Source organism: Octodon degus, unplaced genomic scaffold, assembly GCF_000260255.1.
Source record: "Octodon degus isolate 3935 unplaced genomic scaffold, OctDeg1.0 scaffold00075, whole genome shotgun sequence".
NCBI lineage: Eukaryota > Metazoa > Chordata > Mammalia > Rodentia > Octodontidae > Octodon > Octodon degus.
Window position 1 is genome coordinate 672,317 of NW_004524651.1, and position 19,541 is coordinate 691,857.

Consider the following 19,541-nt stretch of genomic DNA (forward strand, 5'->3'; position numbering starts at 1 on the left):
AGTAAGGGCAGGAGGTGGACGTGAGGTCCTCCCAGCGCAGAAATACGGTGGCAGGCAGTACAGCCGGGCCTGCTCACGGGCTCAGCGCAGCCTTCTGTGGATGGTGGCGCATCATTGTGGGTTCTTCGAAGTACTGTTTTACTGTGGTGTTTTGAGGCTTTTATCAGCAGAAGCGCAGGGCCAGGATTTCCCGGAGGCGAGTGCGAACTGTGATGAGGAGGCCTGGAGAAGCCTGGCCACGCACTCCCTCTTCCACAGTGAGCCCTGGCCCTGCGGCTGGGGACAGCTGCCTGCCTGCCCCTCTGAATGGAAGCCGCCGCTGCTCTGAGCTAATAGTACCCCACGCGCTACACAGGCTGCAGCAAGACAGCCGGAGCCCAGGCCGCCTGGTTTCAAACTCTGTTGTTTCTACTCTTTCTTTTTTTTTAAATTTCAAAATTATAATTACCCAAAATGTAAACAGCTTAAGTTAGAGGAAAGGAGGGTAGGAAAAAGGAATAAAGATCTATCCTGTGCAAGTACACATTCTCTATGATGAAGGCGATCATGTTTACCTAAAATGTACCAACATACGTAATTAAAAAAAGAATCAAAACACCTTGTTGTCTTAAACATGCAAAAGCAAGAAAGTATAAACGCTCACATTTTAAAGTCATCTGTATGCTAAGTAAATGACATTTCAAAAATTTTAATAGCAAAACTGATTTATGAGCCAAATTAAAGAGTATAAAAAAAAAAAACCCATGTTTAATCCTAACTTTAAATAACTGAAAGAGGAAACCCTTTCCTCTGTCCTGTTTCCACTGCAGCCTCTGTACCTTCTCCTGGTCTTTTGGGCTTCATGTTCAGTTTGAAGGCTGCTGCTGTCTTGGATAAGAGCAAAGAGTAGCATCAGGAAGCCAGCTGTGTTGCTCTTCCTTCTCTTGGCGTAGCCGTGTGATGGATTTTCCATTCCTTACCTGCGCGCCCAGACCACGCCAGTGTGAAGGACACGTCGTGAGCCAGTCTCTTTTTCATCTTTAAAATATGGCTCCGCAAATGCTTTCTGCTTTATCTTGCTTGTCATTGTGCACGTGGTCCCCTTAGGGCAGCAGATGTCCCTTCTAATTCATTTGCCACCTGGGGAAATGGTCTGCCAGACAGGACTGGAATTTTTCATATGCTGGCCAGTTGAACATACCTGCCAAGCTACGTTCAGGTTTCTTTCTCTAGTTGAACTTTTCCTCCATGTTGCTCTTGCTTCTTCACTTTTAAAAGCAAACTCTGGCTGCTCAACACACTCTCCGAGGCTACTTACTGTCCCTTCTCCTAGTCTTGACTGACTGCGGTCCTTTGTGTCTATTGCAGTACTGTATCCCTTTTATACTGAAGAAATTCTGCCCCTGGAGACTTTCCTGGAGCTCCGTGCCCCTGGATGTGGTCTTTGTTGGGTTTTGTTTTGGCAATTCTGAAAGGGATTTACCTGAAGAACTGATGCAAATTCACATCCTCATGGACTGACCTGGTGGTTACTTTTACTGGTTCATGAAAACCAGCACACTTCATGTCATCAAAAAGATTCTCTTAGGGGCCGGGGAGATGGCTCAGTGGAATAAGTGCTTCCCTGGCAAGTGCAAGGGCCTGACTTCAATCCCTGGTTCCACGCACACACACACACACACACACACACACACACACACACAAAAAAAAAGATGCTCTTATGCCATTTGTCCTTGTTCTATTTTCAGAGAGCCAATAATTCAATTTAACACTATAAATAGTAAATTTTAACTAATGCCCATAATAATAAAACATTATCAAGATCTAAAACATTGTTATTATTTGTAAGTGCAGTGTTATTCCTAAAAAAAACTCCATCAAATTTAAGTGTGATTAACACAGTGGCTAAGAGCATTTATATTATCTTTCAAGATGACTTATTTGCTTGGAATCAGTTAACACAATAGTTCTTTCAGGTTTTTTTTAAATACAGAGTTAAAGAAAAATAAAGCATATGCAACATATTGAAAAAAAAAGATTTTCTTTTTAAACTTTCCTGTGGGCATAGAGGGATTTTGAAGATCTCTCTTTTATATTCTACTTTTTATAGGTAATGTGTTCTGTTGTCTAGAGGGGTTTATGCAAAGACAGGAGGACACACTTCTGTTACAAGAACTTCGTTGGGGAATCTTGGGGTACCATGCAGCTCCCATCTAAGGACATATTCAGGCCTAGGCCAAAAGGTTCGTATTCCAGAAGTTAAAGTAACTTCTCCTAGCCTTTAATTGATGTGGCTTTGTTTGTTTCTTTTGGGTAATAGTTTGGAAAATTAACAGCCCTGCCTGTTGTTCACTCCCGTTGGAGCCAGCAACACAAATTAAAGTGGAAATGGAACTTGTCATCTAGGCCTTTTGTAAGTGTCTATTTGCATTAGCCTGAACAAACCAAAAGAACATATGAATACAGTAAATCTAAGATAAAAATATATTCTTCATAAACCATCCTGAAGAAAAACACTGGCTTCCTCTGATCTCCGTTGTATACCTGTTCCAGCCAAAGTGGAATACTTCAAAGGGTGCAGGAATAAAGTTATGTTTTCATGGAATATGTTTTCCTTAATAATGAAGCATTCCCTTAATACTAAAAAAACCCAAAAACCAATGGTCGGCTGTTTTCCTTCAGGACATGATTGGCACGGTGTGTCTTAGTGGAAGTTACGAGAAAGGCTCAGGAGGCCAGGTGCAGCGCTTGGGTCTCACTGTGTGCTGTGGGAGAGTGCGTAGTCTTCCTCGGTAGAAGGAACTTCTTCAGGAAAGAGGAAGCATGTGTCCTGCAGTACAGTTATCCCCTGTGCTCCTGGGCAGTCAGATGGGAAGCTGGTAGACAAATCAGAGAACACTAAGGGGCATTGAGGGTTGTGGAGCGGGGAGGACTCAGCTGATAGCTGTCCCTAGAAATCCTATCTTTGATGGCAGGCAGTGGAACGCATCTCTTATCCTTAAAAAGGATGTTAATTTAGGATATTGAAATAGCTAAAGAGTGAGTCACAAACTGCTCATTCTGAGAAGGTAGGTGTGGCTGAAAGGGAAGTTGGTCTGAAAGGTTTAGAACCACAAAGAGGCGCCGCCCTGGTACAGAAGAATGTATCTGCCGTCCAGGCCATCTCTGCATCCCTTTCTTTTCTTACTGTTCCATGATTTCTGATATTTCTCAGACCTTTATTGGGGCATCTGAAATCTCTGTCTGCAGGACCCGGGAACTACCCCAAGCCATCTGGCTCCAGGGTTGCAGTCAAGGATCAGCCATTTCCACCGAGTCCTCAGACTTGGATCTGTGGAGAATTCTTAGATTCTAGGCCTCAATGCTGCAACCAAACTCCTGATCCAGCCGGCTCATATTCGAGTTCTGAGGCAGACTGTTGCTCAGTGTGCAGAACCCAAGAAGTGTCTGTGTTCTTAGGGAGATCTGCTTTCCCCCTCTCACCAGCAGCTCACCGCTGAGGGCCTCAGCCCCTCTGGAGCATGCAGGGCTGGTGTGGAAGGCCGTGCTCCCTCCTTTGCCTTTGCCTCTTGGCCGATGCACTGTGAGGCGCAGGCAGCCTTCATGTGAAGCCAGAGGGCAGGGAGGGCGCTGCTCTCTGCAGCACGCAGCATGTGTCTGGATGCTGACTGTCAGACCACCTCCTGTAGGTCCAAATGATCACGGTCTGCCCTGCTTTTCACTGCCGTGGCTTCCCTTCTGTCCCAGCACCTGTTGTGTGGGATCCTCGTTTCTTTGTACTGCTTGTTTGCTTGCTTGCTTTTAGTTTTAGTAGTACTGAGATTTGAACCCAGAGTCTTTCTACTCAGCTACACCCCCATGCCCCTCTTATTTTTTATTTTGAGACAGAATCTTGATAATTTGCCCAGGCTGGGCTGGCATTTGTGGTCCTCCTACCCCAGCCTCCCAGTGTGCTGGGATTACAGGCGTGTGCCACTGTGCCTGGCTAAAACCTTAGTTATTTTTAGCGTTAAGGATGAGCAAAGGCTAGTTGCCCTGTTTGCAGGCTAAAATCTGCCTTCTGTGGCATCCTTCTTCCAGCCATGCCAAGCACAGAGTCTGGCCCCCAGTGGCATTCCTTTCTAAATCAAAACACTTGTTAGAGGTATTTTTTTCACCTGCATATTTTGGCTTTAAAGTGTTGTGTTTCTACAGCTTTCTGATTATTCTAGGTATGATAACAGACAAATGTAAGAAATGCACTATGTTCCTAAAGTTTGACAGTGAATTCTGAATTTTAGAAGGCCACTATTAAAATCAGAGTATAGAATTTTGTATATACAAGTTTAACTTGTTAAAATACAAACTAGGAAAGCCTCTTCTATAGCGTGCAAAGTCGCCCTAACTTCTTCTCTGTGCAGAGCCAGATCGAAATGATGATCACCGAATAACACATGTATAATTCAATAGATCAGAAATTTTAAAATCTGATTAGCAAATTACATAGCAAAACCAAAACATAACATCAGATAGTTATATAAAATTACTAAACTGAAAATAGGAAACCAAGTCATTGAGTTTTGTAAAGATGCCCAACTAAAAAGGGGATTTGACTAATCGAGGGCACTCGTTTTAGACTTGTACTGACTTGTTTCAAGATCGCATGCTAACTTTAGTTGAAGCTGTCTAGGAGTAGCTCAGCCCCCAGCTGTTGAGCTAGCCCGTCCTCTGACTCGGCTCGCAGTTACTGGCCTCCGTCAGCCTTCAGCGTGGCATGCTGAGTATGGGAAGAGGCTTGTGTCCTCTGCGTTTGTCAGGATTCACACCAGAACTAGGTGGACGGTCCAGCAGGGTATGGTCTCTAAGCTCAGCCCACACTCTGCTTCCAGTGACAGGGAAACAGATAAATTTTTGGAATTTATACACGTGAGTTTTAAGCACTTAGTGTTGATTTCAGTGTATTAAGTTTATGTGATATTTCATATATAAGATATATCTGGATTTGTTAAATACCCTATTTATTATACCTAGAATTCCTTTAATATTACCTAGATTGAGGACTATTTTTCAGACTGAAGAGAGTCTTACTAACTTTGGTTAGCAAACTTTATTTTCTCTTGTTATGGGAGGACATGGTTGTCATAATACTTCAGTCAAATTGCATCAGCTGAAACTGAACTTCAGAGTTGTTTGGCCAGTGAAACTGGTTTTACCCTTGGGTTTCACTGTTAAGATTAGGTGGAATATTGTATCCATGTTTTAAGCACGTACACTCCTAAGCTTGAACTTTAGTTATAAGTTTTACCTTTTTTTTTTATTAAAATGAAACCATTGGTTTTAGAGATCTTTAAACCTGCTTGTCTAACACAGCCCAAGACTTTAAAGTTTTAAAGCAGAATTTCAAAGTGAAATAGCATTTCTGAAAGAGAAGGGTCTCAACTTGACACATTTGTTGAAACAGATACCTCCTTCTCCCTTCCTATCCTCAAAACCTCATGGCAGTTAAAATGTAACCAATATTTGTTGAGTGAATGGATTTTTTCCCTGTTCTCTTCCAAAGTTTTTTAATGTCGAGCTAGTAAGAGGAGGTAGCTGTGTACCGACCAGTTAATTTCATCGGTGTCTTTTGATAAGTGACAGATGAAAGGCGTTTAATGCACATCAGATGTCTGCAATGAGACATTTTAGCTTCTCAAAGCACACAAACAACCTTTCGTTGTTGATTATGGAAGAATTCTTTTATATTATATACTGTTTACTCACCCAATGAATAGAAAACCAACTGGCATAAAGTTTATAACAGCAACACATACTGAGTACCTGCTGTATTCCTGCTGTTTATTGCACTGCAGTCTACCAGAGCTTAGAATCTAGTGGCAATCCAAGTTTAAATCGGGAACAACAGCCTTGCTTATTTTTAAAAAGTGAATGGTAGGTAAGAGTGTTTGCAGAAACACGCATCCTTTCAGGTGGGGAGAGGGCGTTGCATTCCGTCTGGTTCTTTGCATCCTAATCCGGACGAAGGGACAAAGGAGGAGGAGGAGGAAGCAGAATGGTAATCTCCAGCAGTGGAATTTGATACTTTTCAAATTATTTGGAACTAAGAATATATTTATCCAGCGGTGAACTTTTCCACACAGCGTGCTTTATCAACCTTTTGTTGAGGAATAGGTCTGCGATCGTGTCCCAGATGAGCCACATCAGCTTTCCCAAGCAGCATTTTACGTTATTTGTGACGTGTAAATAAGATGTTGTCACTACAGTCACTTATCCTGTAACATCATTTTATGTTCTAGTCTTTATTTTGGGGAATATAAATTTATAATTTATTTCTGATGACTTCTCACCTTGGAAGATTATTTCAGTATGAGTGCTTTGCAGACAGTCACAGGGATATAGAAAGTACTGATGCAGGCTGTGTGAAGATTGTATTGAAATTGAGACTTACAGAAAGACAGGTTTGGGGGAAGGTGAGGAGAATTCTCGTAGTTGAAAAGTGATAATCCCAATAGCTGCATATAGGGATGTACACAGAAGTACACTTCACATAAATTCTCGATATTGAAGTCTGCTTGTCTGAAGTTATTTTCTTAGATTTTGGCTCATCCTTTTGATATTGAAGCAGAGAAAAGCTGTCCTCTTTTTTGCTTGTCTAAATGTCCAAATGGATGTTCAAATGAATGTGCTATACTTGTGATTACTGCAGAATATTTAATGGCACGAACAAATGTTTATTTGTGAAGTAGTTGGTTTTGCAACTATTTTTCAAGAAGTGGCTTAGAGACAAAAAATGTTATCTCATTTTTTCACAATTTTTATTTTTTTGTCTTCATTTTAATGTGAGAGACACTAGCAAAAAAAAAAAAAAAAAAAAAAAAGCGTGTATGCTGAGTGCGTATCAAGCCAACGTAGTTGTGCATTAGTGAGGAAGAGAGCAGACCGTACTCTGGGCTCTGAAGGATCGCAGTCGCGTGAGCAGCAGATGTGTGCCAAGATGTCTTCAGTAGAGCTAGAGAAGTACAGAATCGTGGCACTTAAGTAGCTCGTGGGACTAGAGCACCTCATTTCTCTGAATCGGAACATTGGTTACTTTTAAAATCCGATTGCAGACAGCGTAGGTGAGTCAGGGTCCTTCCCCAGGCACAGCAGGGCCCGTGTGGAGAAGCCCGAACGTCCCAGGGTGTAGTTGGCCGAAGTGCGCGGAGATCCAAAGATCAGACTTGGGCTTGCTGCCACTTAACAGTGGGAATGGGACGCTTAAGGCACAGCGGAATTAAATGTGGGCTTAATTAGCATGTGCTCTTTTATCATTTCAGTTAAATAATAAAAAACATTATTTGGGATTGGCCTAGCACTTTCACCCAGGTCCTATATCATAACAGAGAAGACAGACCAGTAAACTATTATGACAGGAAAGAAGGAACTTTGCCAATTTGGAATCTCTCCCAAGTTGCCTCATTGTGTTGTAACTCTAGTCTTTGCGTAAAGAAACTATTTGGTGTCTCCCAAGCTCTAGATGGATGCTCTCACGAGGGAGTAGTGTCCGAGTGTGCAAATTCTTGCTGGGTGTGTCGATGTCGGCCCAGCAGCCCAGGCCTCGATCATCCTGGAGCAGAGCCCTGCAGGACTCAGAGGGGGGGGGGGGGGGTGAGGAAAGAAGACCTTTTTTTATTATTTAGCACAGGGTCTATAGGGTCTCACTACATAGATTGGACTCATAGTGATCCTCCTGTTTGCAGCCTCCCAAGCACTGGGATTACAGGCACGCACCACCATGCCATCTCAGTCGCCCTCTCAGCACGCCCTCGGAGCGGGGCCAGCACAGTACGCTGGGGATTGAACCCCTGTTCCTGCGTCTGCCTAAGCAGGCACTTTAATCCACTGAGCTCTCTGGCCAGCCCAGGGAAAACCTTTTTGTGGTCTGCTTTTCCTCAGGTAATAGAAATAACTTCATATCTGCCTTCCTGTGAAAACTTTTATAGTCACAAACATTATTCAGTAGTTGCTTTTCTAAGCTGTCTCTTAATGGTAATAAGTAAATTATCCATCCAGAAATTATCAGTTTTAAAGATTTAATTAAATTTTATTAACAGTTCTTACACTTGCTAAATGTATTCTATTTCAGTTTTGAAAATAACCAGCTATATTGACTGTTAAATTGTTTACAAACCATAATGAATCAGATCCACAATTCAAAAATCACTTTTCTATATGCATCATCTCGTTGGACCCTTGCCATGGCCTTATGAAATACTGGTGTTGTCATTTTCTAAGTACAAACAACAAATTTGTAGTTGGGTGGGTTATTGTTCAGCTTTACACAGCAAGTGGCAGTCAGCTCAACTGGGAAGGGAGGCTCCCAAATTAAAGAATCCCAGTTCTGCCAGGCATTATGTTTGTGACCATGCACAAGTTAATTTATCCGGCTGTTTGGAGATGAAATAGCTGGTACGCGTCTAGGGCCTGGGCGCAGGGAGAGCTCCAGGCAGGAGCCGTTAGTATTCCAGTGCCTCTTCCATAGAGCTCATTTAAAGTTAGCTCAGGGCTATTCCATGTCACAGCTCTTGGGAAAGTATTGCTTCTTAAAAGCCTCTATGTTTTCCTGTCTTCCCTGAGGCAAGGAATCAGTGAACAGTGCTTTGTTTTGTTTTGTTTTTAAACAAGATAGACGTTAAGTAAACATGTAAACTATTAAGATTCCTACAGTGTGAGTGAGACAGATTCTGGAAGGAGAGCTCTTGTGTCTTGTAAGAAGGGGACAGGAGAGGCCTGGAGGGGTGAGAATCCAGGGCCTCAGAATGGGGCGGGGGCAAGGACAGCTCCCTGGAAGGGACCTCCCTGAGGTAGAGGCATGGGCCTGAGATACTGTACAACATCATAAACAGAAATCTAGGGTAGGAAGTCCCATCACCAAGATATAAGCACAAAAGCTATTTTTAAAAAAGACATTTGTCTATAAAAGTTTTTTTTAAACCTGCAAATGTGACAACAGATACTTACCTTTTTATCTAACTTACAAATAAAATTTTTAAAATTTACAAAGAAAAGAATCCAGTGATAGAGTGATGTCAGTAAACAGTTTACAGTATTTAAATTCAGATGTCATTAAGCATCTGAAAAATGTTCTAATTTGGAATTAGCTGAGAAAAGACAAAATAGCATATCCTTTCTAGAAGCAAGACTGACAAAATGTAGAAAAGAAACCTGTTGACACCAGTTGCTGCAGGTGAAGTCAGAGTTGGAACAGTGGCCTCACGGCTGTTGGTGAAATATGAAGTGATTAAAAGCTTCTCAGAAAGCAGTCTGTAAGCAGGAGAAGTGTGGAGTAGAGATGGGTTTTGATCAGCAGTCTTACCCAGTACTCTTGCCTGCAGAAGTGAAAGCAGCAGATTTAAATAAGATAATATTGAAATGTCTTTGTTGTGTCGCTTATTTTGGCAGAGGGACAAAATCACTGCACACCTTTCATGGAGAACAGGCAGATTGCATTTTGATATATAGCATTTTTATAGACTATTATGCAGTGATGATAAGAATGCTTGCTATTTGACTTGAACACATTTCCACGAAGTATTGAATGGGAAAAGCAAACCATAGACAAGTGTGTATAGTTCATGCATTGTTTTGAGTTATTAAAGTCCAAAAGCCCCTTTGTGTGTGCATGTAAAGGTGTGCAAGTGTTTAGGAACATGTAGGAAAGTGCAGAAAAATCGTAGCCTTTAAAATCGTAGCTTGTAGGGTGGCAAACAACAAGAATCAAAGGAGTGAAAGACTGCATTAAAATGGAACCAGGGATTGGGCATGTAGTTCCATAGAGCACTTTCCTAACATGCGAGGCCCTAGGTTCCATCCCCAGTACTGCCCGCCCCCCAGCATGGGTGACGTGTGATAGCAGTTAAGTATGTGTACTTACTTAGGTGTGTCCCTGAAGATGTTGGGGGGGGTTACTGAGTTGTGTCCCTGAAGATGTTGGGGGGAAAAAAGAAAGGTGCTTCATTTCTGTCAACTTGAAGGCATGTCGTCCACGTGTTATTTAGTGAAAAAGCAGTGTGAGCTGCAGGGAATACTTCAGTGATGTGAATGTTTACCCAGACACACCTGCACACGCCTGGTTGTGCAAGGAGAATATGTGGAAAGGAGCCCCAGGCTGTCGCCCTTGATTTTGGACTAGCACATTTGATGCTTGACTTATTCTTCAGCTGTGGATTATGTTGCTATAATGTGTTATTCTGTAATTTTAAAACTAACCATATACTCTCTGCTCATGTTATGTTTATCACTACGTGAAAGTGGTAAACATGCTTGAGCAACTTGTTTTTGCTGTATTGTTTTGTTTTGGTTTGGTTTTTTGCAGTACAAGAGATCCAGCTCAGGACCTTGCACTTGCCAGGCAGGCACCTATGCCACTGAGCTAGCAGCCCCGTGGGGGGGGGTTTGACATAGATCTGGTTTTGGTTTTGACATAGATCTTGAAATCCTTAAAATATAAGGTTACTAAACCTTATGAAGTAAGACATTTAGCTTTCATCTGAAGCATGTATTAATAAAATGATGAATTATTTTTGTCTCGTTCCTAGAGACAGTATTAACAGCAGATAGGTATTTATGTTTCCCACGTAAATTTTGGTGATAACTTGTCGGTCTTCCTAGGCAGGTAAATTTGGCTTGAGAAAGCATACTGCAAGTGGAATTATGAGACCAGGATTGAACTTACGACATCAGCAGTGAACACGATACAACATACAGAGAGCTGTTGCAAGCCGAGGACATTACTTGAGCAGGTCATGCCACCTTTGGCTGTGATAGGCACCCTTTTATGTTTGTGCTTTGTAAAAAATAGCCAAGTATTTAGAAAATTCATTAGAACATATATGTAGGGCGGAAAGTGAACATTTCCAGGAGACTGTACTTGTCTTGGGCATTCTTTTTCTTACAGCGCATCTAACTGCTATTTCCTGGACAGAGGACTAATAACTAGAATGTATAAAGAACTAAAAAAATGTAGACCCCCCATAGTAGACCGAGTCAAAAATGGGCAACTGAAATAGACTTCACAGAAGAAGTACAGATGCTCAATAAATACCTGAAAAAGTGCGTAGTGTTGCTGGCTACTAGAGAAAAGCAAATTAAAATGACTCTGAGAAACTATCTACCCCAGAAGGAGTGGCCACCAGCAAGAAATCAAACAGTAACAAATGCTGATGAGAATTCCGGGAGAAAAGGAACTCTTCTAAACCACTGGTACAACTACTTTGGAAGTTAGTGTGGAGATTCCTCAAAAATATTGCAAACAGAAATTCCATTTGACCCAGCTCATTGGTATCTTCCTAAGAGAGCTGAGGACGACATAGCACAGTGGTCTGTGCGTACTCGTGTTTGTAGACGAACAGTTCATGACAGCTGAAGCTTGAGGTGGTCTGTCTGCTACCAGATGAGTGGTGAGGAAATGTGGTATTTGTACGTATACACACAGCACTGCTCTGCCACGAAGAAGGGTAAACAAGTCGTTGGAAGGAGCATGGATGCATTTTGAGACGGTAAGATTAAATGAAATACAAGCACGCAGCTAAGTAGCTCATGACTTTTCTTTTCTTCTACGAGAAACCTAAGTGTAAAGAAAGAGCAAAATAAAAGATGATACGTCATCATGAGACCAGTCTCTGTCAAAGGGGAGGGATCAAGCGGTGGGTGGGAGGGAGGTAAGAGGAAGGGGATGAAGAAAGGAATTGAGACGCAGCATGCGTCTGTATCAGCTCTCCTCAAGGAATGCAGGCATTACGTGCTAAGAACATGAACTGATAAAGCAGTGGAAAAAATTTGTGGCTGTTCAAACAGGGCAGATTATCTAGATATGCAGCCTTGACTTGGAAGATTTGCATAATTTTCACATTTTTAAAATATATCCCACAAAAGGCAGCCCCAAGCACAATGATACTCCAGAGAAGTATGTGCAGGCCCGCTCTGCACACAGCTCGGCTCGTGTGTGGCTGGCATGGTTCCAGCCCAAGTGAGTCTCGTCTCCCTGATGCTCTTCTCTTCCGAGCGTCTCTGAGCCTGAGCGAGCGGTGCTGCTGCGAGTCCGTGGGTCAGGAGCATGTGCGGCGGGCGGCCGGACTGTGCGGGCTGCGCGGTCCCCGGAGCGGCGGAGCTGGGCACTGCAGGGCGCTCGGCGTGCGCTCTGCCTTCAGGTGCTGTGGAGCTCGCTGGTGATCTCCTGCCCTTGCCGGTGTTGCCCGCAGCACGGGGGGCTTCAGCCCAGCGTTCGTTAGACACGCTTCCTAGGGTGATCGGGTTAAGTCTGGAGTCCACGGCGGGGCAATGATGGTGGGACGGCAAGTAGAACCATTGCCACTCAGAGAGCCTCTCATTTAAAGATCACTTGCTGGAGTTTTGTGTCTATAGTCATAATGTCATCCCTATGGTCAAAAATAGAACCAGGCCTGGCCCTGGCTGTCCCTGGTACCGGGTGTTTTCTCTCTGTGTGAAGAAAAGGAGGCATAGATGCAGGATAATGCCGCTCAGAGCAGCTCAGGGGAAGAGAATCGAGGCTTTCAGCCCAAGGGGCCTGGTTGCTCTCGTGCGTTCTTCCCCGCCTGCATCCTTAGGAATGTATCCTTTCCAGTACAGATTATTTTCTAAACTAATCTATTTTGGGCTGGGAATATAGCGCAGCAGCACAGCGCCTGCCTGGCAAATGCAAGGTGCTGAGTTTGATTCCTGGTACAAAACAAAGAGAATAATCTGGTTTTTACATTATTATCTTCTTTCTGCTTCTTAACACTGCTGATGACAGACAAAACAGAGTGTGCCATTTTTTTGTCCCTGTAGGCTCCTGCAGGTGAGCGGCCGCTTGCTCCTCTCAGGAGGAGGCTGTCCAGTAGGGCAGCCACCAGCCACATGTGGCTTCTGAGTGGCTTCAAGTGTGGTGGTACAACTGGGAAACTGCAGTTTCACTTGAGTATTGTGAAGACGAGACTGCACTTTAACTGTTGAGAAGAGTAGCTAAATAGTGATGTGCTCTTTTACGTGTGTGTGTGTGTATGTGTGAGTTATGTATTGGATTTTGGAGATAGTATGCAAAAAGTATGAATATTTTATTAATACCTTTATATTGATTATATGTTGAAAGGCTAGTAATTGAGTTAAAATATATTTCTAAAACTAGTCTATCCTGTACATCTGTACTTTTTACACGTTCTCTGGCAGGCTCCACCCCCAAACCAGTTGACACTGGGGCTAGATAGCACGTTAGCTGTGGGAGCTGCTTGTTCGCAGAGGGTGCCCAGCCGCATGGTGTGCCTGTCCTGACTGCTCTAGACCAACATCCGACCCCGTAAGGGGTACCTTTCTGTGCCCCGACTGTCCCAGCCTCCAGACTGTGCCTGAAACCATTCCTGACACGGGATCTTTTGGTCCCATTTTTGGGGTTATTCTAAGCCTGGCCTTCTTGCTAGCTGTCTCAGCCTCAGCCTTTCACCAGGAGGACTGCTCCCACTCTCATGAGAAGCAGAGTAGACCAGACCCTCCTGAGAGAAGATCTGCTAAGAGATCTTATAAATTCTAATGTTATCTGGCAAACACAGCCTGACTGGTAGACATTGTCCTCGGCAGCGAGGACATAGCAGTAGATACAACAGGAGTTCTCTGAGTTAATCTGCCGTGAAGGAGATGGGTGACTTGTGTCACAGAGCAGTGGACAGAGGAGAATGCAGGTACAGGGTGGGAGGTGACAGGGATGCTATTCCTCCTGCCACCCCCGGGCCTGCTCCTGTGCTTCCCTAGACCTCCATTTCTTGGGTTTCTTCTAGGGCCCACATTTTCTTTACCACTGCTTAGAAGAAATTTTTTCAGACACTTGCACATTGCCTTCCACGCATGCTCTTGAGTGAGCTATGGTCACTTTGCCAGTGGCACCTGGATTTGGACCCTGGCTCTAGCTGCTCTTAGACATGCTCCCCACCCCTTTGACAGTCTGTGGTTGCACCTGTCTCTCTGGCAGCCTCTTCAGGCTCTTAGACTGTGGCCAGCTCCCCAAGGTTATTCACTAAAGCACGACTTGTATGTGGTGTATGTGTCCTAGGCCAGTAGCCCTCCTGCTACCTCTGACTGGGTCATGGCACCAGGGGCGGGCTGTTTGAGGGTGGGTTTGGGCCTGGCTCTGAGGACCCCACACCAGAAAATGAGGTGGATTTTATGATAGCCATTTACCATTCCAGATCCCTTTGTCTCCCCTTTGTGGTTGTGCTTAGAATCGATCATAGCGCAGATAGTGTGGCTTTGATATGAATAATCATTACACGTTCATAAAATGCCATGAAAAGTTAATGTGTACAAGAAAGAAATTCATGTACAATTCTTAGTGGCAACCTTGTTTTGTATCATTTTGTCTCAAAACGAAAAAAGAGAAACATCTCTGAGATACCCGTTGATTTTTTTTTTTTTCCTGGTCTTAGCCCTAATCAGAGCGAAAGGACATAGCAGCCCACCTTCTGTACATATATTGGAGGTCACTGTAGCCCTTGTTTAGCCTTCACAGAGCGCATTCCACATTCACAGCTTTGTAGCTGTGTTCCATTTTTGTGCTTTGGTGTTTTCCTAGGCAGGAGATGGAGAGCTAGTTTCCATACATCTCTAAAGCTGCGTTACGTAGCACGTGGTCAGTGGGGCAGGACTTGCATCGCTGGTATCCATTGTTCATGATCAGAGATTGATGGTCTTGGAGAATGACAGTGTGATTGACACGCCATGTGTGGCCGCTCAGCCGGCAGGCTGGCTGGGCAGCAGCTTTGCCAGATGAGCGGTGTGCATGCCTAACGAGGCCGCAGCCATGGGAATTGTACGGAGGGCTTTTAAATAACACTTAAAACCTTCAAATTTATTAATGTGTGTAACTTAAATCAGTGAAGACTTAGAAGTTCTTTCCAACTTAGTATTTTAGTTACATGGCTATGTCCATGGGTACCTGGAAAGTTGGCATCTCTTGCCATAACCCGAGATAACTGGAGTGAGAGCTGGTTATTGCCAGCATGGTTTCAAAGGTGGGTCTTCCCAGCCTAATCTATGGAAATGGGCTCAGCTCCTGCCCCGCAGACCTGGCATTAGGACACCAGGGCTCTGATGTGCTGCTTATCCAAGCCACAAATCCTGTACCACTTACAATTACCATTTTCTGGAAACTTCTCAATCTCTGTAGAGGCTTTGAAGATCCTCCTTTTGTCTAGGTTTATAGTGTGTACAATGGGGCCTTAATTCGTGTCTCACTGCCAACTGCTTTGATTTGAATTCCATCATCTGATGTTCAGTACTAATCAGCTGTGGTTGGACTGGGCAGCAGGAGAGTTATAGTCACACCAGTGGTTCAAGTCAGCAGAATGTGTTAGTTTGTAAAGGGTTTCCTACTATAGCCTGACTTGCTCAATGCACTGCTGTCGCAGAAGTACCAGTGTGCAATGCTGGGCCTACATTTCACTTGGACTTTCATAGTTAATTTGAATTTTCCCCTTTAATTGTCTAAAAACTTCAGTCTCTGATTGCATTCTGTGTATAGCATTTAGCAGGAAGAGTACAGTGAGGTGTTGGAGGTCAGAATATGGCAGGGGTGTGTTGAATGAGACAAGGGAGATTGATGTACCAGCACAGGTAAGGATAGTATCCTTTAAAGGTGACCCAGACAGCTGACCCCCACGGACTGGAATGACTAACAAGATGGGGCCCATTGATGTGTTGCAGAACTTCTTGGGCACCAAAGTAGCAGGGAACAGGTGCAATGCAGGTGGGCCTTGTTTTGCTCTGTCTGTGACAGTATATTTTAAAAACATCTCTCCAATGTGTGTTTGCCCTTCAGTGTTACTGACAACAGGTTTTTCTTCTCCATTGTCAATGCCATTAAAATCAGCTCTTTTCCTTTTTTTCAGAACAAGCTTGCCGTCGCCTATGTTTTCCAGAAACGACTTCAGTATCTGGAGCATCCTCCGAAAATGTATTGGAATGGTAATTAGCTTATCTGACACAATGATGTTAGGCACATGTGTGTTTAATTCCGTAGCCTTTGGAAGGAGTCTTTAAAAGTTGGCAGAAAAGTAGCGGACAACCATGTTTTATAAGAGTCAAAAATCTTTGAAAAGAATTACACTTTTCTAACAGAATTTGAACCTCTTTTGCCTTCTAATATGGCTTCAGTGTGACTTTTAATGGTAAGAAACATTTAAAAGTGTACCTTTTCTATATCACGCCACATTTTTATTTCCTCATAAACTTAGAAATTCGAAGAAGTAAAAATTCAAAGTGTAGAACATGATTTCAGTCCCATTTCCTGCACCAGGCAGACATTTACATTTGAATTTGTCAGCATGCTGTGCTAACTATGTGGAATATGTTTCTGCTTCACTATCTGGGAGGGTGGGTCTGACGCTGGAGGGAGTGGAGGTGGTTGGCATTTCCTGTCGTGTAACTCCCTGGCGTCCCTTTAAGTGGTGTGTGGCTGTACCGCTAGATGTTAGGCTGGACTTTGGAGTGAGGTTCTTTCACCTCTTCCCAGCATGGCCTTTAACCATCAGGAATGATGAAACTGTTAAAATACCTGAGTCCTGAGATGTCAGGGAATTGTCTGGCCATTGCCTTGGTAAACCATGCCATCTTGAGTGCTACCTGGGAGACTCCCAGAGTGCTCCCTGCACCAAGAGATAGAGTCCCTTCCACCAGCAGCATCCTTCTGATGCTTGAAGTCCTTTCACCTGTTGGTGTGCCAGGTTCAGCATTTTTCTTTTCTTAGGGGGAGGGGTCTTTTTGAGACAGGGTCTTGCTATGCAGTTCAGGCTGGCCTTGAGCTCACTTTGTAGCCCAGGCTGGTCTCAGACTCACAACGATCCTCCTGCCTTGGCCTAGTGCTGGGATTCCAGGCATGTACCACCACCCTGGCCCTTGGCATTGTTCTAATGTGTGTGCATCTTAGACCTTCTAAGTGTCATTTCCAAGAAGCTAACCCAGAAACATCCACCTGAAACATACGTTTTCTGAATTTTGCATGGAGAATAGTTCAGCTAAAATTCATACATTGATAATGTGAGATTTCATCCCAGCTTGCTTATTCTGACCATGATACCCACGGGCAAGCTGCTATCCCTTGCTGAGGGGCATTGCTTCCTGTGTAAAGTCAGGATAACAGCTTGTACCTTCAGGGTCTACTAAGAGATACATAACTTATAAGGAATGTCTAGGACAGGGCCTTGCCTAGCATACCGCTCAATAAAGTCAATGCTGGTTATAAGTAATTGCTGATAGCAGCTGGGTCTTATTAGCAGCAGGTAGTCAGGGCTGAGTCAGAAGACTTGAGCTCTAAATCCACTTCATTTATATTAGAATTCAGTAGGACAAAGCAAATGCATAGAGACAAATATATACTAAATAAGATAATAATTCTACATATTAGTCTCTTTGATTGAAAATTTAAGACCAAAAAATTGATATTTTTGTTCTGCATTGTCAGTGTTCTTCAAAACCCATGGTAAACGTATTTCCCTCTTGTGATCCAGCATATAGTGTGTGTGTGTGTGTGTGCGCGCGCACGCATGCTTCTTTTCACAAAAGCTCACTCATTATCTCAAATGGTATTTCTCAAATGGTATTTTCTGTTACATTAAAGTAATGCTAATCCAACTCATTAAATTGATTTTACAACTTGATGAAGAATTGGTACCACATGTATCTGGCAGTGTGGCCAAAGGAGTTCGTATGAAAAACTCAGATGTGAGTTAGGCTTTCTGGCCTTTATGGAAAACAGTTTTCTGTGTTTATTTCCTGAGCCCAGTTTCTATTTGAAATTTGTTCCTGCAGGTGACCAGCAGTCTATCTTATTTATGCCCTTAGCAAACATTCTATTGAAGACTTTTTTAAAAAAGTTAAGATGTAATGTTTTATTGGATTATACCTGTCATTCTTTTAAAGTACTTTATTTCTCTAGAACATGGGTTTTCACATTTATTTTTAGGTACAGAACTACTTGTGCAAGTAAACACTATGATGAATAACAAACAGGATACAGTAAATGGAAGCAGAATGCTTTGGGTTGCAAGGGTCCCCCGCAATGTTCTGAAACTTGTCTGTTTAGAACTTACTGGTTAGAAGCATGGAGAGAAAGCTGCAGGGGAAATAGCATACTTGGAAAAACCTGTCCACCGAGGTTTGTGAGAGACCAGCATGCTAGGAGATTTATTAGTGTGGATGGAGAGGAAATCAGTCCCCAGAAGTTGGAAGCATTGCTGTCTGGGTGCTGTCCTTCACAGGGTCCCCTCTTAGGCACCCAGTCAGAATGTGTTCTGTGCTGGGCAACAGCAGAGGTAGAGACCGAGGTATTCATGGCCAAGAAATGCAGCTGTTCTCGCCGGAGTGAATATTCAGAAGTAATTTTGAGTATCAACCGTCTTCTAATATCTGCCTGTTCCATCTATCCCTGAAAGAACATGGATCAAAGCCTAGGAAATGAAATCTGTATGTTTTAATATACTTAACTGAAAGTGAAGGTATTAAAAAGTACATGGGATGCTCATGATTCTGTTACAGTTAATAATGAAAATACTTTGAGGTTCTTCCTGCGCAGATCAGTCTCAGGTACAGAGGCCACAGATACCTTTCGGGTGTCTGTCTCCTCCCCAAGCTCTGTCCATCCAGTTTCTTCATTTGATACTAAGGAGTCTGAAAAGTAGAGGAGAAGTGTGACTTTGAGTCCTGCGCATGCACTGTGTCCCTGCCAGTCTGAGGAGCAGCCTGGGTCGGAGTGGAGACTGTGAGGTGCCCAGAAGGAAGCCACACGCTTCAGCACTGACGCTGCTAAATGGTGTCCTGGTTTGTGGAAGGATGCAGTTTCGTGGTGTTGTGGCATTCAGAATAGGACTCTTAAAAATAATTTTTAATTTTTTTTTATTATTACATTCCTGATGCATAATGCGCACATGCAGTTGGTGCCCGTCTGGTAAGTGTGCCTCAGGCTTGGTTTTGTCATAGGCAGGAAGGAAAGCCATAGTTTCTTCTCCAGAATTTGTCATCCCGGACCTAGCACCTGCAGCAGCCTCCCCATCTGGGCTACCATCCCTTCCACTTCCATGTACATAATCCTGTTTTGGTCAGGATTATGTTACCAAAGTGTTGGATTATACTTGCTGAAATAAATACTTTACACAACTAGAATTCAATCCTAAGCCTCCTCGTGATGGACAGACAAGCTTTTTCCAGCTTCTCAGAGCTGAGAGCGATCCCGCTGTTTGAAGCCTTTGTTCCACCTTTTCTTACTGCCATTGTCCTTCCTCGAGGGCTCCTTAATCTGGCGGCCCTATTCTCCTGTTTTCCCTGTTTCTTCCTCCTTTTCTCCATAGGATTTGCTCTCAGGGTTTTTTTTTTTGGGGGGGGGTTGGTTCTTAATGACTACACTTTATTTTTTTTTCCATAGTTTTATTAAGAAATAGCAATGAGAGAGTTTCAAATCAAATTGGTAGGACAGTTTCAATAATTAACACATTACATACATTCTTCCTAGTGGTTAATTGCTGTACAAGATGCAGACATGACATTCTATTTACAAACACCATTAG

General features: G+C 43.4%; 1 protein-coding gene across 1 annotated transcript in view; it reads left to right on the plus strand.

The window, feature by feature from the left end:
* Osbpl1a (oxysterol binding protein like 1A) overlaps positions 1-19,541 on the plus strand; it is a 184,185-nt gene that overhangs the window by 136,254 nt on the left and 28,390 nt on the right. The window contains exon 17 of the mRNA XM_004635804.2: positions 15,873-15,948. Within this exon, the coding sequence (XP_004635861.1) occupies positions 15,873-15,948 (76 nt within the window). The remainder of the gene's footprint in view (positions 1-15,872; positions 15,949-19,541) is intronic.